Source organism: Podarcis vaucheri, assembly GCF_965113315.1.
Source record: "Podarcis vaucheri genome assembly, chromosome: 10".
NCBI lineage: Eukaryota > Metazoa > Chordata > Lepidosauria > Squamata > Lacertidae > Podarcis > Podarcis vaucheri.
Window position 1 is genome coordinate 53,044,901 of NC_138748.1, and position 14,904 is coordinate 53,059,804.

General features: G+C 44.9%; 1 protein-coding gene across 9 annotated transcripts in view; it reads left to right on the forward strand.

Annotated features, from left to right (window-relative positions):
* The window catches only part of WEE2 (WEE2 oocyte meiosis inhibiting kinase), a 30,350-nt gene that overhangs the window by 9,420 nt on the left and 6,026 nt on the right, over positions 1 to 14,904 (forward strand). The window contains exons 1-6 of one of the 9 annotated variants that reach the window (XM_082240515.1): positions 8 to 228; positions 2,877 to 3,238; positions 6,790 to 6,989; positions 10,622 to 10,673; positions 13,211 to 13,383; positions 14,097 to 14,218. In XM_082240515.1, the coding sequence (XP_082096641.1) occupies positions 102 to 228; positions 2,877 to 3,238; positions 6,790 to 6,989; positions 10,622 to 10,673; positions 13,211 to 13,383; positions 14,097 to 14,218 (1,036 nt within the window). In that variant the 5' untranslated portion in view covers positions 8 to 101. Of the gene's footprint in view, positions 1 to 7; positions 542 to 1,702; positions 2,087 to 2,182; positions 2,430 to 2,876; positions 3,239 to 6,789; positions 6,990 to 10,621; positions 10,674 to 13,210; positions 13,384 to 14,096; positions 14,219 to 14,904 lie in introns of those variants that run through there. The other 8 variants (XM_082240516.1, XM_082240517.1, XM_082240514.1 and 5 more) reach the window with 8 other exon arrangements.

Consider the following 14,904-nt stretch of genomic DNA (forward strand, 5'->3'; position numbering starts at 1 on the left):
GGCGCGCTCCGACGACGCCCGGCCCCCTCGCTTCCCGGCCCGGCCGGCCAGACGGGGCCTTGCGCGGGCTGCGGGCAGCTGACGCCCAGCTCGGAGGAGGGATGCCCGCCTGCCTCTGCCCGCGATCCTCTTGGTGCGCAGGGAATCGGCCGGCTGCAAGCCCGTGTGCGCGCTGGCGGCCGCGCGCAAACTTGGGAGGTGGCGCACGGGCCTCTGGACGCTTGTTCGGTGGGAAGGAAAAGTCCCGAGTAAACGCGCGCAGCGCTGCACCTGAGAGCTTAACAGCCCGATCCTTTTTGCGCTACGTGTAAATCCCCCACCCCATTAAACTGCTCAAGGGCTTGCACTGCAAATGCTTGTAGCCTTTTGCCTTTCTTAAAAGGCTTAACAGGGACGCACGCGCCTTTAAAATGAATGACATTTTCTTCTGAGTTTGGGGGTTCTTTGTTCCCCACCTTTTCCTGGCAGCAACCCTGTGAGGCTGCGTTCCATGCTATGAGGATTTGCACCCAAGTCTATTGCTCTAACCGTGTTGCTGCGTGTAAGTGCTGGCCTTTTGAATGGGGCTTACTCTGTGGTAAGCGGGGTTAGGAGTGCAACCACACATATCCGAAAGAAAAAGTCTGTCGGTCAAAGTGCCACCTATGAGTAAATACGCGTAAGATTTGGTTGCAAGTTCCTCTGCACAGGATTACATCCTAAAGGCACAATCTCTGGGGGTGTCCAATCAGAAATGGGACTTCCTTTCTGGCACTTCGGCTTATGCACAATTATTCTCCACCAAGTTCAGTAGGACCTCCCTCTGGACTTGCCAATATGTTGGTTTGGACTGCAAGCTAGGTTATATATATATACGAATGCATATCCTGCCTATTTTTCCAAAGATGTTTACCATCCAGAACACAAACGCAATACATAACAATACAAATACTAACAAATAATAACAATTAGCTTCAGAGCCAATCAGCCAGAAAATCCAAAACATGCAGACACTAAAGATAGACCAGGAAAGAAGGATCATGCTATAGCATACCTGCCACTGATACCCTTACCCTCCTTGAATGTGCCTTATCCTCTTTTAAAGCCTTGCAAGTTGGTGGCTGACACTGCCTCTTTTGGGAATGAATTCCATGGTTTTAACTATGTGCAAAAGTCTTTTCTTTTGCCTGTCCTGAATCTTCCAACATTTCAACTGCAGTGGATGGCCCTGAGTTGTGGAGAACATTTCTCCAACCACTTTCTCCATACCAACTCTACAATATCCTTCTTCAGGCAAGGCGGCCAGAACTGTACGTGCTACTGCTCCCAAGTGCAGTTACACCGCAGATTTCAATAATGGCTCTGTGTTTTATTTTCATTTCCTAATGATCCCTAGTACAGTGGTACCTTGGGTTAAGTACTTAATTTATTCCGGAGGTCCGTTCTTAACCTGAAACTGTTCTTAACCTGAAGCACCACTTTAGCTAATGGGGCCTCCCACTGTTGCTGCACCACCGGAGCACGATTTCTGTTCTCATCCTGAAGCAAAGTTCTTAACCCGAGGTACTATTTCTGGGTTAGCGGAGTCTGTAACCTGAAGCATATGTAACCTGAGGTACCACTGTATGGAATTTGCCTCCCCCCCCCCACTGTTGCCAGACACTGTGTCAACATCTTCAGTGAGCTGTCTACTGTGACCCCCCCCCCAAGGTCTCATTTCTGGTTGGTTCAGATCCCATGAGCGTATCTGTGAAATCATGTCCATTCGCTCCGTTTGGAGATGTCCTTTTGGACCTCTTTGCCATCTTCTTTCTGTTTTAGCCACTCTGAACAATTTTGTATCGCCAGCAAACCTGGCTACGTCACTGCTCACCCTTACTTCTCATGGGCAAGCACTTTCCAATGCTGAGGGAGCTGCATAGATGCAAGTCCTTGCAGGATGGACCACGATGAAAAACAGGAAGCTATGCAGGGAAGGGAAACTGCTCTTAAGTGGCATTTTGCAAAACCTCAATCCCAGCATGCACTTGTAAGGCCAGACCTGCAATTCAGTAGGCTAAGCAGGAAGGAAAGAGCAGGAAATGGTATGTGGTCATTTTGAACACAGGTGATGCTGTGCTTTTAATTGTTGGTTTTTAATGGCAGTGGGTTGGAGCAGTTATAAATTCTGTGAGGGCATTATTAAGGGCCAGTTTTTCCAGTCAGAATGGGCTATGTCAGAAAATGTTTGCTAGCTGGCTGGGTGCCTTTGCATCTGGCTGTAGCATAGGGCCTTCCTTCTGGAGATCAGTGTAAAGGGATTATTATGTGGGGCTTTTCTCTGCCTAGTTTCTGTATATACTGACTTAACCCCTTGTGTGAGGACAGCTGTGGACTAAATGCTTATTCCTGATTAATATGAGACCTGTGTGCAGCCACAGACTATTCACATTTACTTGGAAAAACTCCCAGTGAGTTCAGTGGGGCTAATTCCCAAAGCAGTGTACATAGAATTTCAGGGTTAATATAATAATGCCCTTATTCCTGAGTCTCCTCAGAGTCTTTCTTTCTCTCCCTTACTATTTTTCTTTTTTAAATGCCGTCTTATTTTCAAATGGAGTATGTCTTCTCATGCCAGTGTAGCTGTGGGATTATTCAGAATGGATGTCTGTATATTGAGTAAAAGCTGAAAACTAGCTCTTGTAAGCAAATACAACTCTGGGGACAAAGTCAAGGTAGTTTGTGTGGCCTTTGCATTGTGTGAAATTGCGCAATTGAGAAGATTGAAGGGGAAAGTATCTAAGAACTTTGTTTTGAAGGAATTTGTTCCTGGAGCCTTAGGCTAGGTGTAACTTCCTAGGCTGAGACAGGTATTGCAAAAGGCTAATCAATGGGCTGTGTGTTTTGTTTCTTTCCAGCTACCATGGATGACTGGGAGAGCAGTAGCGGTAATAACTTTATCCAGAAGCTGGATTTTTCAAGTTGTGGAGAAGACACTGAGTTGGAAGAAGACAATAGCATGCAAGAGGAAGAGCCGAGTCATGTCACCCCTCAGAAAAACTGGGAGACTGGGAACTGGAGAGTAAACTGCCCTGTTCCGGTCACCCCACAGAGGCAGTTGGATGATCTTTCTTTCCCGAAATCGTGGGCAAGTCCAGTGAGGAAAGGTAAGGAATCTCTGAGGAAGAAACCTCTCCCTATGGAAGATTATCCTGGGACGCCGCTGCACTACATCACCTGGCAAAAGCTCCAGCTCTGTGACACCCCACATACTCCAAAGGTAAGGTGATGTGGTGTGTGTATTTATATGGCACATTATGTATAAATATCCTCAACGGGGGAGAGGCGGCTTTGGTTGCAGTTTAGACTTTCAACGTGGTTGAGGAGTCTTTGTGAGCATCCTTTTTTTCATTCCACAAATCTTAATATTTCTACTATAACTTTTAGACCCCATTTTCCTCCAAGGGGCTCACAAAGTGGTGTACACGGCTCTCCCCCTCCACATTTCATCCTCAGAACAACCCTGTGAGGTAGACCATGACGGAACTGGGGCCTGGTGAACTTCATAACAGAATGGGGATTTCAGCTCTAGTCTTCCAGGTCCTAGTCTGATATGCTAACCTCTACACCAGGGGTCTGCAACCCGCGGCTCCGGAGCCGCATGTGGCTCTTTTACATCTTTGCTGCGGCTCCGGGGTGGATACTAGCGAGGGGAGGAGGCGCATTGTGCGCCCCGACACTCCCCACTGTAGCAGGCGCTGTACTGGCTGTGAGGTCGCATGGGGGCAGTGCGTGCGTTAGTCATGCACCGTCCCGACGTCACCTTCCCGCCCGCTGTCAGATTGTGGCTCCGGAGATATATTTGTTTTAAATGTCACAATGGTTTTGCGGCTCCCAGTTGTTTTTTCTTCGGAAACGGGTCCAAGTGGCTCTTTTTGTCTTAAAGGTTGCAGACCCCTGCTCTACACCATGTCTCTGGTGTCCTGCACTTAGCAGTGTTTTTGGGTATGTGTGCTTCCTGAAAACAGCGTGATAACCATGGTTGGACTTTTCTCCAAGCACAGAAAGGTGGGGAGGCTGCTTACTGGATGCCTTCCAGTTGTTTATGCTTGGGGTTTTTTTTAAGCAAAGTCTCTCTTACTTTTAAAGAAATGATTGTGGAGAACTCTCTTTTTAAGGACTTCCCTTGAACAAAATCATTTGATATACTAATCTCAAGCGCTTGGTAGCCAGCTTCCATATGTTCCCGTGCTTTAATTTGAAGCTCAGGGGAAGATGTCATGAGGCAACTCGTCCCATGGATTTTCCTCAGGTCAGGAAGTGTGGGCAGCTGGGAAGACTGCAGAGTGCTGAAGAAATGTTTCACAGAAAAAGAAGTGCACAGACCACCTCACAAACGATACAATAAGTTCAACTGTTTGTGGACTGAAATTCTAAAGTACCATATGCATAAGCCAGAAAAATAGAAAACTCTTTCAAATGACAAGAACTGCTGCGAATTTGGGGACAAGTTTCGTCCTAAACCACAGAGCTTGCTGATCAGAAGGTTGGCAGTTTGAATCCCCGCGACAGGGTGAGCTCCCGTTGCTCAGTCCCAGCTCCTGCCTACCTAGCAGTTCGAAAGCACGTCAAAGTGCAAGTAGATAAATAGGTACTGCTCCAGCAGGAAGGTAAACAGCGTTTCCATGCGCTGCTCTGGTTCACCAGAAGCGGCTTAGTCATGCTGGCCACATGACCCAGAAGCTGCCTATGGACAAACGCCGGCTCCCTCATCCAATAAAGCGAGATGAGCGCCGCAGCCCCAGAGTTGTCCGCGACTGGACCTAGTGGTCAGGGGTCCTTTTACCTTTACCTTTCATCCTAGAACCAGAATGAACACTCTCGATTGCAAATTCCAATGTCCCACATCAAACTTCCAGAGAGGCAGCCAGCACCACTAAACACTGTTAGTTTACAGAGCCCACAAACTCCTCTCTCTCTTTCTCTGATCTGGTTTAGACATATAGCACTAAACTATAATTTAGGGTTATGTGAATGAGCCTGGCTGAGCCTTGGGCTTTTCTTTTTCTTTTTTGCTTTCCATCTCCTTAGTGGTCATAAGGAGCTCAGAAATCGGTTTCTGGTTTCTTTGAACTGCTATTTAGCATTTTGTGTGCCCCCTGCTTAATCTTAAATGTGGTATATTGAAACTAGCCAACTTCATAAACTAAAGTATCAATGTGCCATGTTTCAGTAAACCAAAGTAATATGCTAAAGTACAGTAGGTCAGGGTTTGGACATAACACATAGCTATGGTTAGAATGGAAACGAGAGCTTAGAGAGACCAGAGTGCAGCCGCACTCAATCAGGACATGAACCTGAAGCCCGCCCAGGTCTGTTCACATGCTCACCTAGCCCTTTTATCATCTCTGTTCCCTTTCACAGATACCTACACATACCTAGATTACATCTTTTGCTTGGAGTGATAGTCAGTTCCACCTTCCATATATTTCCAAACTACTCAGAAAGCAACCACTACCACTTAGCTAACGGCCATCCTAACAGGACATACTTGGCAACTTTTCCACTGACTCTTAAGGAACACTTGCAGTCATTCTGGTTCCATTAACCTCTCCTGTCCAGTGCCCCATGTCCCAGTAGTATGGTACCTATAAAAGGAAATGCCGTGCAGTGGTTAGTGTCAGGGACTGAGACTGGAGAAACCCAAGTTCAAATCTTCACTTGGCCATGAGTGACCGCTCTCTCTCAGTTGAATCTAGTTCACCGGGTTGTAGTGAGGGTGCAACTGGGGAGCAGGAGAAGCATGCCTGATGCCTTATGCTCCTTGAAGGAAAGGTGGGGTGTAAATGAATTGTACACCTGCTTAACAAGTGATACTGGGCTAGGTAGACAGAAACACCTTCAGTTGTGGTTCTTCTCCCTCTGTCATTGTAAAAGCTGCACCTACATTCTCTCAGATGAATAGCTGACTGTTGAGAGTCTCTGCTGAAGTTCTTTCTAATGGGTGCACCATACTGTGAGTGTATGTATATATTTTTACCATCAAAATGACTTCAAGTAGCATTGCAGGAACAAGCTTTACTTCAAAGCAGCTTCTGTCACTTCCAAGTCCCAGGCTTGGATGTGGAGCTTCTGCGAGCTATAAAGACACAATCCTGAGTGAGTCTCTTAATTGCATTTTTGCTCTCTTAAGGTTTGAAATGGAGCAATTTAGAAAATCCCCTTCATCTTCTTGCTTGTTAAGCTGGCTGCCTGCAGATCCTCCTGGCATCTGCAGTTCTGTATTTAAGCTTTGCTGCCAAAAATAGCCTGCTGTGATAGTAACATAGTTGAAAGACCCCTTTTTGTGATTTAAATCCATATGGCTGACAAGGATTCGACTTGACGGGAAGTCAAAGCCTTCACATGACTCTGATATTCCAGCTGCAATTTGTGTAGCAGGTGCAGCCATCGTGGATCCTTCCAGATGTGGCTGGACTTCCATTATCCTAACACTGGCTTGGATGGACCTTGGTCTGATGTAGCAAGGAAGGTCTTTTACATTCCTAACCCACTGGCACTACAAAGTATAACAAAGGTGGGAAAACTGGTTCTCCAGATGTTGTTGGACAGCTCCATGGTCCCTTTCCATAGGCCAGGTTGACTAGGCCTGATGGAAGTTGAGAATCCAACATCTGGCGGACACTACATTACCTACCCCTGGCTTAATGTGGTCTCCAGGTATTGGTGAGTTTGGGAATAACAATCATTATGACCTTCCTCTTTATTGCAGGTTGATGCTAGTGGACTAGACTGTTCTCCGCTGACTATCTGTTGTTGTTTTCAATCTAGAGTCTCTTGTCCAAGACAGCTTTCCCTTCACCTGTGGGAAAGTTCCCCTCCAAAGGGATGAGGAACTTGAGGTTCACTTCCTGTCCTGACTCCGAGGAAACTCCCCCCGCTTCCTTAGTTAACATTAACCCCTTCACACCGGAGTCTTATCGGCAAATGGTTTTCCATCCCAGTGGCAAGAGGAAAGCCAGAGGGGAGCTGTGAGTGTTTTCTCTTTTTTCTTAAGAATTTATGTTCTATAAGGGGCAAAAGGGAGATACGAGGGCAGCCATCTTGTAGCCCATTGGTTTTTAATACTGTGTTGCAGGGCCTCATGAGTGAGAAGTTTGATAACAACGGACAAGCTTCTGACAGCTTGCCTGCTATAAATTTCTGACATTCCTTTGCAATAATAATAATAATAATAATAATAATAATAATAATAATAATAATAATAATAAATTTATTTATATCCTGCCCATCTGGCTGGGTTTTCCCAGTCACTCTGGGCGGCTCCCAACAGAATATTAAAAACACGAGAAAACATCAAACACTAAAAACTTCCTGAAACAGGGCTGCCTTCAGATGTCTTCTATAAGTCAGATAGTTGTTTATTTCCTTGACATCGGATGGGAGGGTGTTCCACAGGGTACACCACTACCAAAAAGGCCCTCTGCCTGGTTCCCTGTAACCTCACATCTCGCAGGGAGGGAACCGCAAGAAGGCCCTGGACCTCAGTGTCCAGGCCGAACAATGGGGGTGGAGACGCTCCTTCAGGTATACTGGGCCGAGGCCGTTTAGGGCTTTAAAGGTCAGCACCAACACTTTGAATCGTGCTCGGAAATGTACTGGGAGTCGATGTAGATCCTTTAAGACCGGTGTTATATGGTCTTGGCAGAGTGTTCTGAAAAACCCCTTCACAGTGGTTGAAGAGGTCCAACTGGGCTGGCTCCATGAACTGACCACATGAACCACCCTACAATCCACATCAGAATTCTCTCCAGAGGCTGTACAGTCATCTATGGAGGGAGTGGTTTGGAAGCTCCTTTATCTCATATCAGACTATTGACCCACCAAACTGAGAATCATCTGTTCAGACTCCAGGGTTTCAGGCTGTTGACATTCCCAATCCTACCTGGAGTTGCTAGGGGCTGAACCTGGGATGTCTTCTGCATGCAAAGCAGATCATTCCTCCTCCTTCCTCACAGTTCTTCACAGGGTGGTTTGTGTTTCAAATGAAATCTAGTTCAGTATGCCGTTCTTGCAGTGGCCAGCCAGATATCTACAGGAAGCAAACAGCACTCTCCCTACTTGTGCTCCCCAGAAACTGGGCACCCGGGCATAGCGCCTTCAGCATCTGAGGTAGAAGATGTTTTGTTGAAGTTCAGTGGGTTTGTAGGTCAATACAGCTTCTTGATTTTTGGGAGGCCTTCCTGGGAGCCTGGCTCTGGTGTGGGGAGGCTGTCCTGCTCTGCTGCTTCACTCAAGTCAAGTTTTATTGCGGCCAAAGCCAGTGACACTAAACACCACAAGATCAGACAACAAGAAATCAGCAACAACCTCAGAAAAGAAAAAAGGTTACACAAGGGAACTTCACAGTGTACCATTCAGCAGAAGAGATTTGCGCTTCCTAATTACTAAAGTGCAAAATTTAGCCACCTCATATGATATTGAGCTTGAGGAATCTTCCAGGAGGTATTTTCGAAGAATTTCAGGGGAGGATTCCAAATAATATTGAAGGGGTATAAATTTTGATAGAAGCGGTAAAATAAGTTGAACTCGTTCTTCACTATAAAATTCGCAAAATAGAAGAATGTGTGTGACAGATTCTACCTTATTAGACATACAAGGGCAGAGACGCGCATGCATTGGAACCCGCGTGAATTTGCCGTATAGCATTGCTGAGGGCATTGTCTCAAAGCGGGCTCTAGAGAAAGCCCATCTATAGGCTTCGTTAGTGATGTTGGTTAAGTAAGGGGCAGCTGCAAAATTAGGCCAAGCTTTTAAACATCTATACGTCTCTGGGAGTAGGGCGCCTTCTTGTTGTAATTCGATATCATAAAGTCTCCGAGTGATAATAGCTTTTGCCTTGTTCAGAGTTCCAATAAAAAGATTTTCAGGGTTTAGACCAATTTGTTTGATCTTGTTAGGCTGCTTCACTTCAAAACACACTCCATTGCTGTTGGGGATGCTCTGAACTTCTTGCATCGAGCAGGGTATTGGATAAAACTGCCAGGATTCTGGGAGTTCTTGGCAGAAAGGTTCTCTTAACAATAGGAAGCTTTGAAAGCCTTTGCCTCAACCCAAAGAGGGCTCCTTTGTCTTTGCTGCATGTAAAGGAGACATCCAGCAAGTGCTGTGTTGATCAATAAAAGCGCCACTCTAATAACCTCTCTGTGTGACTCTCTTAAACCACTGGAGCACACCGCAAAGCTAAGAATTGGCAATCTTCCTGGAGGTGGGCGGGGGATGCGGAAAGCGTTCCGCGTTGTGTCTGTTTCTTAGTGTTAAATAATAGGCTGCGTGTGTTTTGTATGTTTACAAAAAATAGATTTTAAAAAAACAATAGGAAGATTATTCCTCCCCCCCTGATTCTCAAAGCCATGCCTAGTTGGGGGAGCTAGCATGCAGGGAGTATTGTATGAGTGAAAAGCATAATGGCACTTGACTGTAAAGATTACTGACAATGGGTCATGGTACATCTAATCGGATGGCCTACTGTGGAAAGACAGGTTTCAGCCTTCACTGGTCCAACCAGCAGCTGTCAATTGTCAATGCGTAATCAACTGTCACTAAGCAATCAGCATTGCATCAATATGGGTTCGGATGCCAAAGGCTAACTGAGAGGCTTAATTGCTTTCAACTGCAGGAGTTATTCCTGTATCTTCAGGCACAGGAAGGGGGGGGGGAGTAGGATTTCAAAAATTAAGCTCTCTGCAGGTAGGGATGGTGGAGGATGTCATTTGGTCTGCATTTTAAAGCAAACTGAACTGATCTGTACCTCCCAGACTAATAGCACAGATCTTTGGGATTCTGCACTTCCCTGAATTTTGCAGTACTGCCAGCTCAAAAAGAAAGAAATGTACCAAAATGCATTGAGCACTTTATTCAAGGGTTAAACTGGTTTAGAAATGCATAGAATGGAATATAAAATAAATATTTAAATATGTGTGTTATGATGTTTAAGGATATGATTAAGCACAAATTTTCCTACAGCATTTTAAAAAACAGAAATTGCCGGGTTACTGCAGAAATGGGACAGGGCAGGCTTATGAATAAATACATGCAAAACTTAACATGGGCATAGCAGTTGTCCCTCTCTAGATCAAGCAAAACAATAGAAATACTTAACTGACCAATCACATCGGTTCTGCCCCCTCCCCCACAAGAATCCTGTCTATCCCTATGAAACAACATGGATTGGAGGTATCGCCAAATCCATCCCCTAACCTCAGGTCTGTCAGAGTTGGATGAATACTTGTTTCCAAGTGTCTCGGATTTCACAAAGACTGGGATTGGATTTCATGTGTTTAAAATGCTGCATCACTAACCCTCTCTGTCTGCAGATGTCAGGGCAGCTGTGCATTAATTTGAAATCTGAATTGATTGTAAACTAGAATGTCGATCACCCTAAATTGAGGGTTATAGCCTCTGTGGTCTTTGAGTGATTTTTTTTCTAGTGGTCTCTTATGCTTATGCGGAAATGCCTACATAAATACTTCATGCGGCTTGAGAAGTTCCTGAAGCTGGTGTTTGAAATATTTAAATGGTGAAACTGAATAATAGAGTTGGGAGTTGCGTCTTGTCTTTGCAACTGGGATGCTTCTTCACGTGATTAAACTTACCGTTTCAGGGATGATCCCAGCCAAAAAGAGAGCCAGATGGAACCAGGGTTGCCAGCCAAGGTGAGTAGTGTGTTTCTTCAAACAGGTGCACAAAAAGTATCATGGCCATAAGTTATTGGTTTAATACTGAAAGAGGGAAAACTGTTTGTGAGCCTCTAGCAGCAGACAACAGTATTACTGTAACACAAAGAGTAATCTTAGCATTGACTTTCTTTTCATTGTACATTTTCAAAGAAAGCCCATAGTTTTATATTTTAATGAAATGGAGTGGGAAGAAAAAAATCAGTGGTGCAAGGCAATAGTTATTACAACACCAGATCGTTACTTAACAGGCTTCAAGAAGAACACCATTCAAAACTAAACTACGTGTTGCATCAGATCTCTGTTTTAAGTTATAAAGTATGGCTAATAAGCTGAGGTATAGGCTGAAGGCCAAGTTGAAAGTTTACTTTGGTTCAGCTTTAAAACTACTTGGAAGTTCAGTTCCCTGTTTTCTTCCAATTCTACCCTCTCCTGCCCATTTTCAGTGATTCTCCTGGTAGTAATGCACTTGCCATAAATGAACCTGGTGGAGGTTTTCAGGTATTAGATTAGGACTTGGAGAACCAGGGTCAAATCCCCACTCAGCCGTGAAGCTCCCTGGTTGACCTTGAACCAGGCACCGTCTCTCGGTCTAACCCGCCTCACAGGGTGGTTGTGGGAATAATATGGAGAGAGAGAACACCACGTATGCTAGCTTGAGCTTCTTGGAGAAAATGTGGGATGCAAAAGCAAAAATAACTAAAATACTCAGACTCACTGTAATGAATGGGCCTAAGCTACCAATGTTTATTGAAATTAATGGGTCTCGTCTGCATTGGACTAACTTTAGATGCAACCCTGTACATGGGTTGACCATATCTTGGTCAGAAATCAACAAATTCCTAAATTTCCATTCCAAAAATCAACAAATTCCAACTTACACAAAATGCTTATTTGCTTGCTATGTACCTTGATAAAGCTAGCTTAGGTTTGACCGTATAATGTGCTCTAGTCTCTTTCTCAATTAAGCTAAGTGAAATGTCCCCACTCCCCCCCCATCGTAATGTAAATTCTAATAAATTATACAACAACCTGAAGAGTACTTCCTTAGCATCGATAACAATCAAAGAAGTGAAGTGATGTCTGTGTAATGCAGTATCTGCCTTAAGATGGTGGTAGATTCAAACTCCCGTCAGGCCCAATTAGCATGTACAGTGGTCAGGGATGATGGGGACTGTAGTCCAAAACATCTTGAGAGTGCCAGGAATGCGGGAAGAAGCACAGAGTTCCAGGGGCCACTAGTTTGATCTGGGGATTGAAGGCAGCACCTTCACCTGCAAACTTGCAGGCAATGTGGTTTAGTAAGAAACTTGTCCCAGTCCATATCTAACTCTTCAGGCTTCATTAATTTGAAATGCTGCTGGGAGCATAGGAAGCGGCCTTCTACCAGGTGAGGCTCATTCTCCATCTTACCAATATTGGCCGCTCTTTGGATCAGGGTCTTTTCTAAGGGATTGAACCTGTGGCTTCCTGTGCACATAGCATGCCCTCTGCCTCTGAGTCAGCACTGATGTTATAAATTACACACAGAGTGAATTATTCAGCCAGAGTTGTGGGCTGAGAGGGAACAGAGTGCTGACCATAGCCGTCAAAAGCAATCACATGCCAAGGGAAACAAAATGGGGCAGGGCAGGCACTTTTATGTTGGCACGGCTGCTGGCAGTATTTTGACTCAGCATATTGGATCCATTTCCATCTGCCCTGAAGGCTTTGATGTTTGTGCCTCTCCAAGTTTAATTCTAGGTTAGTGCTATGATCTACTAGAAGCTCTTAGCAGAGAAACGGTGCCAACACCATTGATTAAAATCTGAACATCTGTCGTAGAATATGTTTTGCAGGAGGGGTGCTAACAATAGCATTTTCTGCAAGGGCATAAATACATACTGGGTGCAGTTCTTTGATTTATCAGGCTTTATATTTTGCAGAATGTTGACACTGAGGCTGCAATTTGAAAGCAAGTGGTGGTGAACCGGTTGCAAAGAAGGGGGTGTCTTTAATAGTTTGCTTTTGCACTGCTTTTTCCCCCTGCAAAAAATCATGCCCAGTCCTTCGTCTCCAGCTGCTTTGACCCTGCAAGCGGAAAAGATATGACTTGAGGATTTTGTTTCATCTGCACCATGCTGCATGGCAAACTACTCTGGACACTAAGGGCACTTTCCAAAGTAGTTTGTGAAGTGGCATAGCAGAAGGGTGGTGATCTTCCTTCACTGATAAATCAGGAAGAAGATAGGAGGCTTTTCCAGTGGAGCAGGATACCATACTGTGTGTGTAAAGCAGGGTAGCCAACTTGGTGCCAACTCCAGATCTTGCTGGACTCAAATGCCCACCAGGCCCAGCCAAGGTAGCCAACGGTCAAGGATGATGGGAAAGCAATGTTGGCTATTTCTGGAAGGACATCACTGCATCCAGGAACCAGAACCCAAGGCCTCACATCGCAAGGTCTCTTCATGTCGTGCTTGGGGTTTGATGGGCAAACCTGTCTTAAACTTACGTGGATTCTTCTCTCCCTCCTCCAGAGATTCCTCTTACGTGAGAGCAACATGGTTTCCCGCTACAAGAAGGAATTCTTGGAACTGGAGAAAATAGGTGTGGGGGAATTTGGTTCCGTGTACAAGTGCGTCAAAAGGCTGGATGGGTGCGTCTATGCCATCAAGCGCTCCAAGAGACCCCTTGCTGGTTCCTCAGACGAGTAAGTGACCACCGCAGAACACACACAAACACACCATGATGAAATGATTGGCTGGATTGGTCAATAAATTTCTGGACTGAATGACGCTAGAAATTGTACCATGGCTGCTTATCTTACCTCTCCCACCCCACCCTTTTTTAAATAGACCATGATAGGTATTGTCATTGTTCTTCAATGTTTGCTTCTGGATTCCCCAAACCACACTGCACATCCTCTAAGATGCTAGTGTGTAAATAAGTTGGATTTGAGATTAGCCAAGTATTGGAAAAGGTCATGCGAAAAGCAGGCTGAAAGCATTTAAAAATGAAATCCGCCATCTGTTTAATGAACCTTTTCCTTCCCCATGTCATTCAGGGCCTGCCTTTCCTTAGTCCGTGCCCAGCGTAGCAATGAAATCTAATCTAGTATTGAATTAAGAACTTTTGTTCCATAGCAATATTGTTTCCTCCCTCCCCCCCACACCCCAAAAAGAGATCTTTTAGCGGTGAGAGACTTCAGGGTCACCAGCGCTTACCTTTCTATTGTTTCTCTAAGTGTGGGGGTGGAGAAGCATATCCCCTTCCAGGTATTTCCCAGCCATTTAAGGAATAACTTTGCCAAGTTCTCCAGGAAGTCTTGTCTGACTCCATTAACCCTCCCCTGTCCAAACTCCTGATCTTGCAACAATATTGTTCTTTGAATGATGGGTCATCTCTCTCTCTCATTCTCTCTAGGCAAATGGCTTTGCGGGAAGTCTATGCCCATGCTGTGCTTGGCCATCATCCCCATGTTGTGCGTTATTACTCGGCTTGGGCAGAAGATGATCACATGATCATTCAGAATGAGCACTGCAATGGTAAGGATTGGGGGTAGAGGTGGGGGCTTAGGATACTGCTCAACTTCCCATGTTAACTGAAACTTTACATTCACATGCACTTTGTGAAGTCCTTTGTGTACTTAAATTGAGGTTAATGGATGCTCATGGAGTTTGGAAGTCCAGAAGAGCAAGATAAGCTGCCACCCTGTTGCTTTCTAAACTCACAAACTGCCATAAGGAATTGAAGCTCTCCACCTCCACCCCAAGGACCAAACATGAGGAATGGTGTGGTTAAGGACCACCCTTGCACGAGGTCTGCAGAGTGTACCAAATCCACATGCGTTCATTCGACATTAGCAGAAGGATCTGCAGAAAATGGGTGTTCCCATTGCACGTACACTTCTGCCCAGTTCTCCAACCAAAATGATGTGTAAAAAATGCATATACTAAGGGCAGGTGTCCATAAAATGCACATGTAAGGTTAAAATAAGGCAAAATTATATTTAGGGAATGGCTTGCAAAGGTTGATATACAAAATATGTATTTGGAGAAATTAGCACTAAAACACTGGTGAAATTATTTTAATAAAAAAAAATCACAAACTGATGGAAATGTGGTAAACTGAATTTAAGATATGTAAAAAGATACAGTACTGAGAGAAACCCTACATGGGGGTCTAGCTACCACAAATATTGGGAGTTTCCTTATATAAAAGAGCCAATGCA